Source organism: Dermacentor silvarum, chromosome 3 (assembly GCF_013339745.2).
Source record: "Dermacentor silvarum isolate Dsil-2018 chromosome 3, BIME_Dsil_1.4, whole genome shotgun sequence".
In the NCBI taxonomy this organism is placed as follows: domain Eukaryota; kingdom Metazoa; phylum Arthropoda; class Arachnida; order Ixodida; family Ixodidae; genus Dermacentor; species Dermacentor silvarum.
Window position 1 is genome coordinate 15728884 of NC_051156.1, and position 13111 is coordinate 15741994.

At 47.3% G+C, this 13111-nt stretch overlaps 1 protein-coding gene across 1 annotated transcript in view; it reads left to right on the forward strand.

Annotated features, from left to right (window-relative positions):
- The window catches only part of LOC119445342 (serine/threonine-protein kinase Pink1, mitochondrial-like), a 66338-nt gene extending 62472 nt beyond the window's left edge, over positions 1–3866 (forward strand). Inside the window, exon 9 of the mRNA XM_037709652.2 lies at positions 3039–3866. Within this exon, the coding sequence (XP_037565580.1) occupies positions 3039–3551 (513 nt within the window). The 3' untranslated portion in view covers positions 3552–3866. The remainder of the gene's footprint in view (positions 1–3038) is intronic.
- Positions 3867–13111: the final 9245 nt, after the last annotated feature.

Genomic DNA, 13111 nt, shown 5'->3' on the forward strand with positions numbered 1-13111 from the left:
GCCACACTGAAGATTACTTTGCGTGGTCAGTAGTCAAAGAATGTGTCCTCAGACTCTGATAACGACTAGCCGCTAAGATTCAGCTGTGTGCCTTTGCATTTTCCATAAAATTGTTTTGAACATGGTACGGGTCAACTCACGTTTTGTTACTTGATGTGTGCGGTAGAATCGGCACCAAGTTATTTTTGGGGATATTTAGTACAACTGCGCATTACAGTCGGGGGCGCGGTAGAATTGTGCAAATACAGTAATAAACAGCACATTGTCAAAAAACAACTTACATTCAAACACAGAGAAATGACAAACGAAAGAGTTCATGCCATATACTAGGAAGCACTGCAGCACAATATTATTGCTTGAAGCACCAAAGCAACTTCTGGTGATTGAATGTTGCTCTTTATGGCAAAATCAATCCACTCGAAATATAGTGCACCTCTTAGGCACCCGTTCCTTCGCCAAGCATTGGCTGTTGTCCCTTGGTGTAACCGAGCGATTGAGCACAGCGAAAGATGAAAGCAAACGTGGAGTGCAGCCTAAGAAGAAAAGCGTAGTGCGGCGCAAGATGGGTGACAACAGCAACAAGATGACGACGGAGGAGCACACTGTCTATGCATCCGCGGAAGCGGCGGCGCCTACTGAGGACGGAAAAAAAAAAAGAACCAGAAAGCTCACCTTCTACCGTGGCAGCAGCACCGCCTGCTGAGTGGGTTACAGAAAAGAAGAACCAGAAAGCTTGCCTTCTCACATAGCATTCGCCGCAAGTGTTTCCCAGTAAAGATTACGGTTGCATAAGCTGCAGTTGCCGGGAAGCGGCAACTGTTTGGCCAGTGTATATAGTCTGCCAGTCGGTGCAGCGATCAGTGCGATGCCTCAGTATATCGCGAAATGAAAACATGTGTAGAGCTGTGCTCAAACGTTGCATTAGAGAGTATCGTAATCGTTGGTGATTTTTCTTTCCTTTCTTTTTTACAAATAATACTTTTCACTTTCTTAGCCTGTGACATGATATAGAAAAAAAATGAAGTACAACTACACACAATTACATCTAGCTTTGAGGCTGATATTAGCCACCTGTCAGTGCTGAAATGTCGGATTTCTTGGGTGTTTGCAACAATGCGCTTGTCTCTAAAAACAGTGTGAAAGGCACTTGTGGTAGCAGAGAGGTTGAGAGTGACGTTGCAGCGATGTTGAGCCATCGAGAAGCAATGGCCAGAAACACTGAAATCATCCCGTTGAAACTTTTGTGCGACCAGGCACAAAAATGTCACAAACCTGTGGAGAGCAGCTTTGGGAGTTTTATTCTACTGGCAAGCTACGCCGTGGGTGCCAGCACATGTTCCATCCGACACAAAGAGCTCCGCGGTAAAGTCACACGAAGCCGTCCAATTCATTATGTAATAATGAAGGTTCTTTCCATGCTGTTCGCTAAGTGAAATCATGGGCTAATGCGTCTTTCTTCCCCGTACAAATCTGTGTTCCACTTTCTGCCACCCTGAAAAAACGAGAGAGACTTGCCGGCTGTGCGCTGCCATTTTTTTGCATCAATGCTGCACTTGGCTTGAATTGGCTTGGCTTGACTTTTCAAATCCTAAGTGCCAATGTGCCAGCAAGAAAAGAAAATGGGGTCACTTGGTCGTTGACATCGTGGCATACTTTACTAGTTCACTCTTTCATTGCCAACCACAACTGTTATCGCCTGCAGGTATTCAAAATAGTACAAGTTGTAAAAAATGGTTCAATCAACATAATGGGGAGAATCAAGACCAGTTGATCAGAGTTTAACTCCACATATAAAAAAGCGTAATCAAGCTCCATGGGCTAACATTACATGAAGACATTACATGAAGTCATCGTCATCATGAGCGTATTTTTATGTCCACTGCAGGACGAAAGCCTCTCCTTGCGATCTCCAATTACCCCTGTCTTGCGCTAGCTGATTCCGATTTCCACCTGCAAATTTCATAACTTCATCACCCCACCTAGTTTTCTGCCATCCTCGACTGCGCTTCCCTTCTCTTGGCACCCATTCTATGACTAATGGTCCGCCGGTTATCTACCCTTTGCATTACATGGCCTGCCCAGCTCCATTTTATCCTCTTAAAGTCAACTAGAATATTGGCTATTCCCGTTTGCTCTCTGATCCACACTGCTCTCTTATGTTACGCCTTTACGTTTTTTTTTTTTTTTACATGTTGCATGAGGTATAGCACCCAATGTTTTGTTCATCTGGAACAGTCGGGCAAGAATTTTAATTTCAGGGTCTCTTCTAACATAAAACTAAATGTCCTCAAAATGTCTTGCAGTGGACGTGCTTTGGACAATCAGATATCCTTAAAAATTCCCGCAAAAAATGCTTTCAGAATGCACCAGTGAATGTCCTCCTGAGGACAGTTGTAGCATTTGAGGACGTTGAGGCTGTCTGAGTAGGTGAAGATGCTTATTGCAATATGGTTTGCGGCGATAGCTGTGAATGTGGCATGCGATGACCCAGGAGGAAATTTGCTGGTACTGGAATAAGAAACTGCGCGCCGACATTTTCACGTGAGCCATACGGGTGGAAATTGTTCTCGATCGCGCACGTGTCACACAGTGTCTTATTTACATGGAATCTAGCGGCCGGAAAATTTATCATATGATCGCAGTTTGGCGATGTACTCAACGTTGGTGCTAAAAGATTATGTTTTCCGGGATCATATGAACTGGTAAAAGATAAGCGTAACTCAGTTGGGTCATTCTTTGGGTTTTTAATCACAAATGTTGGTTCCGGGAAATCTTATGTAACGAGGTCGTATCAACAAGGTTCTGCTGCATTTGGTCTGTAATCGATTTGACGTACTACATTAACAAGTGCAAATCTTCTGCAGCCTGGCACAATGAGTGCAGGCAGCTCATGGCCCTCACAGCCTTTCACTATACACTGAGCACCGATCTGTGCTGTTTACGGTGGCGTTTATTTAAATCTTTCAGAATTAAATTAATGTGCTTTTGAAACGTAGTGTAGGGTGGTATTGAGCATTTTCCTGCGTCTGACTGCCCAGCGTCCCAGCCCTGCTGTAGCTGCAACTGTCTGCCAGATGCTCCTTCTAGCTCCGAAAGACCTCCTTCGTGGTCCTAATGACTGCACAGATGCACGACGAGTCCTGCGTTGGCTGTGCAGCCTTGCGGCCGACACCCTGCACCACCGGAATTGCAGGGAAGAGAGGGTTTCTCGAGCAGCCAGCAGCAAGCAGCCATCTCCCGGTGCCTCCACTCTGGAAACAGAGTGCGCCCTTGCCAAGGATCAAACAGAAGAGCTTCATGTGGAACGCAGAGCTAAGATTCACAGCAAGGACTATCCAGAGGAGACTAGGGATTCTGGGGTTATTGGTGAAAGGCTGATCCCAGAGGCCATTCACACTGTTGGTACATCGAAGCACATAGCCTCACATCTTGGCAAACCCAAGCTTAATTCAATGTCCCTTGAGCTTGCAAAGGTCCTGCTGTCTAGAGTCAGCTTGCCTCAAGCACTCGAAGCACTCCGTTATATCTGGGCTCACCAGACCTGCATCTAACATTAAACTAGCCAGCTTTTGTTTCCCCATGCACTGCAATGTGCTGAGCATTTGTATTTTTTTCTCTCCTCAAGTACCTGTAGCTAAATTCCTGGCTGGGATGTTTAAAAGCTAGCACTTAACTGGTGCATTAGCTTTACTTACATGCAAGTATATACAGAGTTGGATAAGTACAGTGCAAGTGCACAACAAAACAAGAGTGAGCATTCTCTTGTAGAGCTTAATAAACATGCAGAGGCAGCGGCAAACTATTGTTTCAAACATTGTTAAGAATCAACAATGTAGAGAGAGTGTGCAATAAAGATATCAATCTAACCATGTGTCTCTCGCACAATATTTTGCAGCTATCACATGGAGCTGTGATGTGAAGTGTGAAAGCCGGATATTGCATGTGTGAAAAATAAATTTGTGCACTTTACAGAGCATCTACAGGGACACCTGAAGAATTATTGATTTCCTATTCACTTTTTACACAAGTGTTTTCCTTCCTATTGTACTTTGCACTTGCTCATCACGTACACCTCCTTTCCTTGAAAGGCTGAGCAGGACTAGCTTCAGGTCAGTTCACAATACAGGCTTGAGCGAGATGGCGGTGGGTGATATTGAATGCAATTGTCTGGCCTTGAGAACGTCAACTGGGCTGTTGCCATGGCATCTAGTGACTGGGAAATGTCGGAGAATTTCTAAACTCCTGGTAAAGTCTTGTAAATGCTGTGGAAAACTTTTTATCAAGTGAGTGAACTGTCCATGCTGCAAATTTCTGTAGGTCGGTGGCCCCGCAGAGTATTATAGCAGTGCTTCCAAAACAGCTTTTCAGTGCGATAACTTCATCTTTGATTGCTGTATAGAAATAACTGATCTGTGAATTAAGTGCAGCACTGGCATTACACGGGTGCAAGTTTGGTTCACGCATAGACTTACTGTTCATTACTTGTACGCTGGCAAGACAGTGCTTACTGTGGTGCAGTTTGCACACACACGCAGCACTGTAACGCAGACAAGGGCCTTCCGAAATGACTGACTTGCCGTGTAGTGAAGAATATTGTTAGCAGCAGGGATGAAAGCTGGTGCATAGGGTCATTGCTTAAGATGAACCGAAGGTCCTGGTTCATACCTATTCTGGTGGGGTTGCCCACATTTTTCATGTGCCACAATGAACTATATAGGGGCTAGCATAAAAGCTGGCGCATAGGGTCCCAGCCAAAGATGAGCCAAATTGGTCCGGGTCCATAGCATTTTTCTGGTTGGGTTGCTGCCACATAACCTTACAGTATCTAATAAAGATGTTTCATCACCGTAAGTCTTTAATAGTGTAACAAGTCCAGTGGGTTGTGCTGTTACATGTACAGTGTGACAGGCCATAGGTGTAGGCTTGGCTGCCATGACTGTTGCACTAATGCAGTTTGTCACACTATCAAAAACCAGTTGTAATAAAAGTGTGCTTTTATTGGCTACTGTCAGCCGTGTGTGATGACGATGACATGCTTCAGTTGGAACAAAAGGTTATTTATTCAAATGAAAAACTGGAACTTAGCGATGCCATGTGCTTCAGCTCGGCGCGTTCCTCCCAAATCTCCCTGCACCCCCTCGTGTCTGCTCTCACAAGCCAGAATTAAATGGGCTCCTTGATGCCAAGTGGCGCTAGTTATCCATAGTTGACGCGGTCCCTAACACAACCCAGACAGTCTGTTGCAACAAAATCTATTTTGGCGTTGCAGCTGTCAGTGGCGTACCAACCATTTCTCGAGTGGGGGGGCAAACTGTAGAAAATCTGACCTCTCTCTCTTTCTCTCTCTCTCTCTCTCTATATATATATATATATATATTGCAAATTACTATTACAATAGGTGAAAGAGCCTGAAAATGCGTCTGCGAGTTATGTTTATATTTTACGCAGACCTATGTCTCAATCACACATAGGAAACATCGCGGCCTGAAAAATTATTTGAATTTGCATTTATTTATTGCAACTATATCAAATTTCAAGATGGGGCAGGAACAAAAGGCAACGAGTTTCTCACAGAGGTCCCGGATCCCACCCAGCAGCAGCAGTAGAGCGCACATACAAAATGTACATTTGCTAGAAACAATATTATTAATTAAACGTACTTGGTATTTAAGCTTACAGCCTAAATGTATCGCTAGTTTAGGTAATAGTATTGTCGAAGTTCTACGCAACAAAGTACAGTAAACATAAATTACTTGCAATATTCACTAGAAAAAAATGACAGCAGATGTGTGCGACAACCAGATTTCCAGCGAAGCTGTTTCTTTCGAACAGTTGCAATAAAACTTTCAATTTCTTGTAATTATATTGCATACATTAAAAAGTTGCTCGTATATGACTGTACGATTTGAAGATTTGCCCGCAAGTAATCCCTTGAAGCACTTGTCGGGAATTTTTAAAAAGACAGTAATTCATTAACACACATGTTACTTTGCCATAACATTTACCATGGTGCCCTCTCCCTCCCTTCCTCCTCCCCTCACCCTCCTTATTCAATTTCCTCTAGATTTGATATCGGTTGAGTTCACGGTTCTGCCAGAGCTATGAGATAAATTTTTTGTTTGCAAAACACATTCATAAAGCTCCGGATCACTTGCATGCGTAATTTACTACAAACATCATAATTAGTCCCCTGTCTTAGTTTACCTACATATTGTCCACAACGCGCTCTTTACTTTCGCCAAATATAAACAAAATGTCTTTCACCGAGGACATCACTGAAACCAAGTCTGAACGTGTTATGGCGCCTGAAAATAGGGACAAAAAAAAAGACGGTTCAATAATTATTTGCAACGCTTCTAGCTGGATCAGGAATGTAAAAATTTTGTCGCACATTGCAGTTACCATGTCCCCCCTCCCCTTTGCACAAAATATAAACCTGCTGCAACCTATAGCTATGTCGGGATACTGAGAAGCATAGCATTCCAAGAAAGAGAATGGATTTAACAGTCATTACCAGGACTGATGTACACGGATGACATTGTACTTATAGCTGACAGCAAGGAAGACTTGCAGAGATTAATGGACATCTGTGGTAAAGAAGGAGATAACTTAGGTTTGAAGTTTAGTAAAGAAAAATCGGCAGTCATGATTTTTAATGATAATCAGGGCAGCGAGCATAGGATACAGGAGGTTACGCTGGAGGTGGTGGATAAGTACAAATATCTTGGAGTGTGGATAAACAATGGGGCCGAGTACCTAACGGAACATGAAAAATATGTAACGGCTAAAGGTAGCAGAAATGCAGCTGTGATGAAAAATAGGGCACTGTGGAATTACAATAGGTACGAAGTGGTGAGAGGGATTTGGAAAGGGGTGATGGTCCCTAGTTGACTTTCGGCAATGCGGTCCTGTGCATGAGATCAGAGGTTCGAGCAAGGTTGGAAGTTAAGCAGCGAGGGGTAGGTAGACTTGCTCTGGGAGCACACGGAAATACACCAAATCAGGGAGTACAGGGTGACATGGGATGGACGTCATTTGAGGGCAGGGAAGCCAGCAGCAAGATAGAATTTGAGGAGCGATTGAGAGAAATGGCAGAAAAGCGGGGGGAAAGGAGAGTTTTCAGTTAATTGTACGTGAGGAATGCTGACACAAAATGGAGGAAGCTGACCAGAAAATTGTCAATCAAATATTTAGACTGCAGGAGGGGTGCAAACCAGGAAACAGCGGTTAAGAAAAAGGTTAAAGAAACAGAGAGGGGTCTGTGGAAAACAGGGATACAGACGAAATCAGCACTGGGAACGTACAGAACTTTCAAGCAAGAAATTACAAAAGAAAATATCTATAATTCTAGGGGAAGCTCTTTGTTGTTTGAAGCCAGGACGGGAGTATTGCGGACTAAAATGTACCGAGTCAAGGACCAAGGTATAGACACGTTGTGCGGTGCGTGTGGAGAAGGAAGAGGAAACGGCTGAACACTTTTCTGTAAAGGGCCTAACCCTACTGTGCAAAGCAACGGGGCTGATTTTTTCAAAGCATTGGGGTTCAGGGACAGTGAAGGCAAAATAGACTTTAAGCGGGTAGAAATAACGAAACGGGGGTTATCTGATCATGGTGGCTAAAATCAAGGCAGGGGTGAAATTTCACCCACCACAAAGTACAAAATATGTTAATAGTCATGGCTAGGTGGCGTATGCCACCGCCCGATTTAAAGGGTTCAGCCTCATCCATCCAAATTTTTCTCGTTAGGCTTGGGCGCGTTCGAAATGAGAAGCGATCTCGAAAATTCCTCAAGATTAGACATAACACTCTCTCGGCGAAGCGGCATGAGGCTAAGCAAAAGCCGTTTACGCAGTCATTTGCTACGAAGTGAATTCTACAAAAACAACGCCAAATTCAGTTCGAAGCGGGCGACCGGGACCGCCGCCATGTTTTACGTAAACCACGCTAACATGGTAACGTTAACTCTGAGAAATAGCATGCGCACGGTAAACGGTATGGGTAGATTAGCGTTCTGCGCATGCGCATTTCAATCCCGCTATTCCGGTAACCACGCTAAAACCAGAACTGTCTATTAAAGCTCTCTAATACTGTGGCGGCGCGCTGCGATCGAAGTGCATTGGGCCGCATCAAGGTCGCTCCGTTGGAAACTGCTGGCGATACTGCTCAGCAGGGTCATTCGTACAATTCGAGCGTTGGTATTTGCGTTCAGACCTCTCGAATGGTGTTCATAATTGCATATGACATGCATATATGCCAAGTATACATGTATATACGGTATATGTATGTAAGCCTTAAGAATAAATTCACTTCTTTCTCTTAATTTTGATTTTTATTGCCGCTCGGTGATTGTGGGTGCATTCCGGTCGCAGTTTCGGCTTTCATTCTACTATGTGATTGTACGGTTCCCTTTGGAGAACACATTTTTCTCGTTCTTCAAGCAGCACCTATCTCTTGTGTGTATGTTTAAATAAAAAAAAGCAGGTGGCTGCGTTCTTCGGCTTTATTCTAGGGGTGTAAACAAATTAAGTTGTTCTAGAGTCTGATTTCCGAGAAAAAACATGTTACTCTTATCTTATATTTCATACATAAATGTAATGCCGTTCCCAAATGTATGACCGCTCAACTCAGCACTTGTATATAAACGGCTGCTTTCAGTTATCCGGTGCACTATAATGAAACAAAGGAACGGCATGTCTCACATACACGTAGAGATGTGCAGATCTGTTGCGTTCGTTGAAGAAGTGTGGTTTGCACCCAGTTTTAATGGGTTGCAAACATGGCGAGACTGAAACAAATTTTTCCTTGTCTGAATCAAGTTAGCAGATTTACAGGCTGCACCAAAATGGGGCGTTTATATTGAATTACAGCTAGGAACTTCTTAAGCAGGACTTATTAACACTTGTGCGTTAATTCTCTCAGGAGCTGCGCCTCTGCGCAACAGCCACGACTCTCCGGGAGCACAATCATTCGGAATAACAGTCCTCACTTGCATCGTTACATTCGAACGGAAACGACTATTCGGCGCCGTACAGTATATCAATAAGACTTGCTTACACACACACACACACACACACGCACATATATATATATATATATATATATATATATATATATATATATGGTTTTGCCTGCTATGCATATTATTTCTGGGAATGAGAGTTTTATGTGCAGTATTCATTAACAAGTGTGTTTGTTACTGCAAACACGTGCGCTTATCCCCCCCCCCCCCAGTCGGGAGTTCTCACTTTTTCAATTAGTGCATTTAGAATATTTGTTATTTTTTCCCTTACATATATATATATATATATATATATGTACTCTGATTTAATTACCTAGAAATACATTGGTCATTCTTCGCACCACGCAGTAAATAAACCTGGTTTATTTCACTCTAATATTATTTGCTTCGAGCATTGTTCCTGATCAATATCCACCAACAAGAAGCGCGCGTAAAATGACACGATATCAATAATACAATTTTCTTACGTAGCTTCATGTTGCAGACATACCAGTTACATTTAGAGGACAGTGGTAAAAACAGCAGTTCACCTGGCTAAAAATACATTTGGTAGCGGCCGTCAAGAGTCATGGGCGCACCGAAGCAATTAAAACATGAAAAAAATTCACTGCACAGACGTTCTGCGAGAAAAACTGGGCGTCCGCCAGCGTCCGCGTAGCGAACGCACGCTCGCTAGCAGACGAAAGTTTTTGTCGTCGCGATGGACGACCAGGTAGGGTCCGCTGTAGGGTGGCTGGAAAGGCCTGCGGACAGGGTCGTCGCGGAGGAAAGCGTGCGTGCACGATGCTAGCTCCTTGAACACGAAAGGTGTACGCTTGCAGTGGTGGGCTGCAGGTGACGGGCGTAAGGTGGCGATGGTGCGTCGGAGCCGGGCGACGAAGTCGGTGGGATCTGACGTCGTAGTGCTGGAAGGCAGTGCAGAGAGAAATTCACCTGGGAGACGGAGTGGTTCCCCGTAGACGAGCTCTGCTGGTGTAGCGTGGATGTACGGCTTGAAGGTGGCGCCAAGACCGAGGATGACGGCTGGGATGGCATTGAGCCAGGTTGAGTCCGGGTGGCACATAATGGCTGCTTTTAGCTGTCGGTGGAAACGCTCGATCATTCCGTTGGCGCAGGGGTTGTAACTGGTGGTCCTCAAGCGTTCAAAACCGATGGTCAGCCCGAGGAGCCTGAAAAGGTGCAACTCGAACTGTCGTCCTTGGTCGGTGGTTACGCGGCGGGGGCGCCGAAACGAGCAATCCAGCCGGTGAAGAAAGCCGAGGCGACGTCTTCCGCGGTGATTCCCTCGAGGGCCCATGCCTCGGGCCATCCAGTGTACCGGTCGATGGCGGTGAGGCAGTAGCGATAGGGTCCAGCCGGGGGAAAGGGTCCTATGATGTCGAGGTGGACGTGCTTAAAGTGACCAGAGGGAATGTTCAGAGCGGTGACATGACGTGTATGGTGACTTTAGCGCGTTGGCATTGAATGCAGGAGCGCGCCCAGGTGCGACAATCCCGCTGCATGGAGGGCCAGACATAGCGGTCAGCCACGAGGCCTGTAGAGGCGCGTATGTTGGGATGGCTGAGGTTGTGGAGCTGGTTGAAAAAACCACGGCGATGGGACAGGGGCGCATAGGGCCTGCTTCGTCCTGTCGACATGTCGCAACAGATTGTGGTTGTCGACTCTGGAATGGGAACTTGTTGCAGCTGTAGTGAGGACCTACCCTTGAGAAGTTCCTGCAGTTCGGCGTCCGTAGTCTGAGCCTCGGCGAGGACGTCCACTGTAATCTGCACAGAGTTGATGGCTGCTACACGTGAAAGTGTGTCGGCGACCACGTTGTCTTTTCCGCTGACATGTTGGATGTCGGTGGTGAACTGTGCAATGGACGAGAGTTGGTTCTGCTGTACAGGCGGGAGTTTGTCGCGACGTTGAGAGAAGGCGTAGGTAAGAGGCTTGTGGTCGGTATAGATGGTGCAGTTCTGTGCTTCGAGAATATGGCGAAAGTGTTGCACTGCTTCGTATATCGCCAGAAGTTCTCTGTAGTAGGCTGGCAAACTTGTCGGGGCGGTTGAAGGGGTCGTTTTCCGTGCTACGAGTTTCTTGGAGAACGCCAAGGGATGCCAGGTGTTGTCCACGCGTTGCATGAGGGCGGCGCCGATGGCGAAGCTAGATGCGTCTGTGAAGAGTCCCAAGGGAGCGTCTGGCATGGGATGGGTGAGAAGCGTGGCGGGGCAGAGGGCGGCTTTGCATTCTTCGAAAGTTTTCGCTAACGTCGGTGTCCATGTGATGGGTTGGTTTCCTCGTAGGCCAGCCAAAGCATCGTGGAGGGGAGCCTGGTAGTCTGCTGCGTGTGGCAAGAAACGCCTGTAAATGTTCAGCATGCCGAGGAAACGGCGAAGGTCTTTAGCGGTGGTGGGTTGAGGGTAATTTTGCAGGTCCGAGATGCGTTGGGGCAAGGGCCGAGTTCCCTCAAATGAAACTTCGTGGCCGAGGAAGCGGACGATGGAAACGCCTAGCGTGCTTTTTTGGGTATTGACGAGTAGACCGTGGTCATCGAGGCATTGGAACAGCAGACGAAGGTGCCTGTGGTGCTCTTCGGCGTCGCGAGAAAATACCAGTATGTCGTCCAGCTAAACGAAGCAGAAGTCGAGGCCGCGGACGACTTCGTCGATGAAGCGCTGAAAGGTTTGTCCAGCGTTCCTCAGGCTGAAGCTCATGAAGGGAATCTCGAACAAGCCAAAGGAAGTGATGATTGCCGTTTTCGGGACGTCATCCGGATTGACGGGTATCTGTGTGTAGGCCTTCACCAAGTCTAGCACGGAGAACACGTGGCAGCCATGAATGCGATGGGCGAAGTCCTGTATGTGGTGGACGGGGTACCTGTCCGGGATGGTGCGCGCGTTGAGGGCACGGTAGTCGCCACAGGGCCGCCAGCCTTCGGACTTCTTCGGCACAAGGTGGAGTGGCGAGGCCCATGGACTGTCAGAGCGGCGGACGATTCCTTCGCGGAGCATGGCCTCGAACTCTGCTTTGGCTATGTGCATGCGGTCCGGGGCAAGGCGACGGGCGCGGCAGAAAACCGGGGGGCCTGAAGTCCGGATGTAGTGCACGGTGGTGTGCTGCACTTTGCGTGGCAGTCCGCTGGGGCGCGTCAATCCGAAAAATTCGGCGAGGATGGCGTGGTACGGCGAATGATTGTCAACACTGAGTACCTTGATGCTTGGCTGTTGGGCGGTCGTTCGCTGGCCTGGTGTGGAGTGTCCCGTTGTCGCGTCGATGAGGAGGTCGTTGCGGCAGTCCGGAAGGAGGTTGTAGTGGGCCAGAAAGTCTGAGCCGATGATTGGCTCGGCGACGTCGGCGATGACAAAGTTCCAGTGAAGGTCATGGCGTAAGTTTCTGAGCTGGATGTGCAGGCGGAGCGAGCCGTACGTCTTGATTGTGGAGCGGTTTGCCGCACTGAGCTCGAAAGACGTAGGCGGACGAGGACCTTGAAGATGGGATCGCGGGTAGCAGCAAATGTCGGAACCGCTGTCGACAAGGAACCGCTGCTTCGTGATTTGGTTGGTGACGAAGATGCGACGGCCGCCGGGTTGGCAGCTTGCGGCCGTCTCTACGAGCTGCCGTTGGTGTTTTCCGCATGTCCCATGGAACAGGGTGGTCGACATTGCCGGGCTCTGTCCCCGAAGTGTCGGTGGTAGTAACAAGGGCCGTTGTTATCAGGTTGCCGCGACGAAGTGGTGTTAAGGTCGCGGCTTTGTAAGTGGCGGCGCTGTTGCATCGGAAGACGTTCACCCAGGCGTTGTTGAATGGAGGTGAGCTGTCGATTGATGTCGTAGATACGGCGCGCAAGCTCTGTGGTGTTCAGTGGTGCAGCGACAGCCTGGATGGTGGGCGACAGCTGCGGCAAGGAGGCCTCGATGACGCGATCAGCAATCTCCGCAAGTTCGTTGAGAGGTAGCCTAACCTGAGCCTGCAGAATTGCCTGGACGTGCGGCGGGAGTCGTTGAAGCCAAAGCGCTCGCAGGAAAGAATCCTCGACTTGCACGTTGCCCGCAAGCGCACCCATGTGGCGCAGGAGCTGCGAAGGTTTGCGCTCAGCAAGCTCTGCGGACT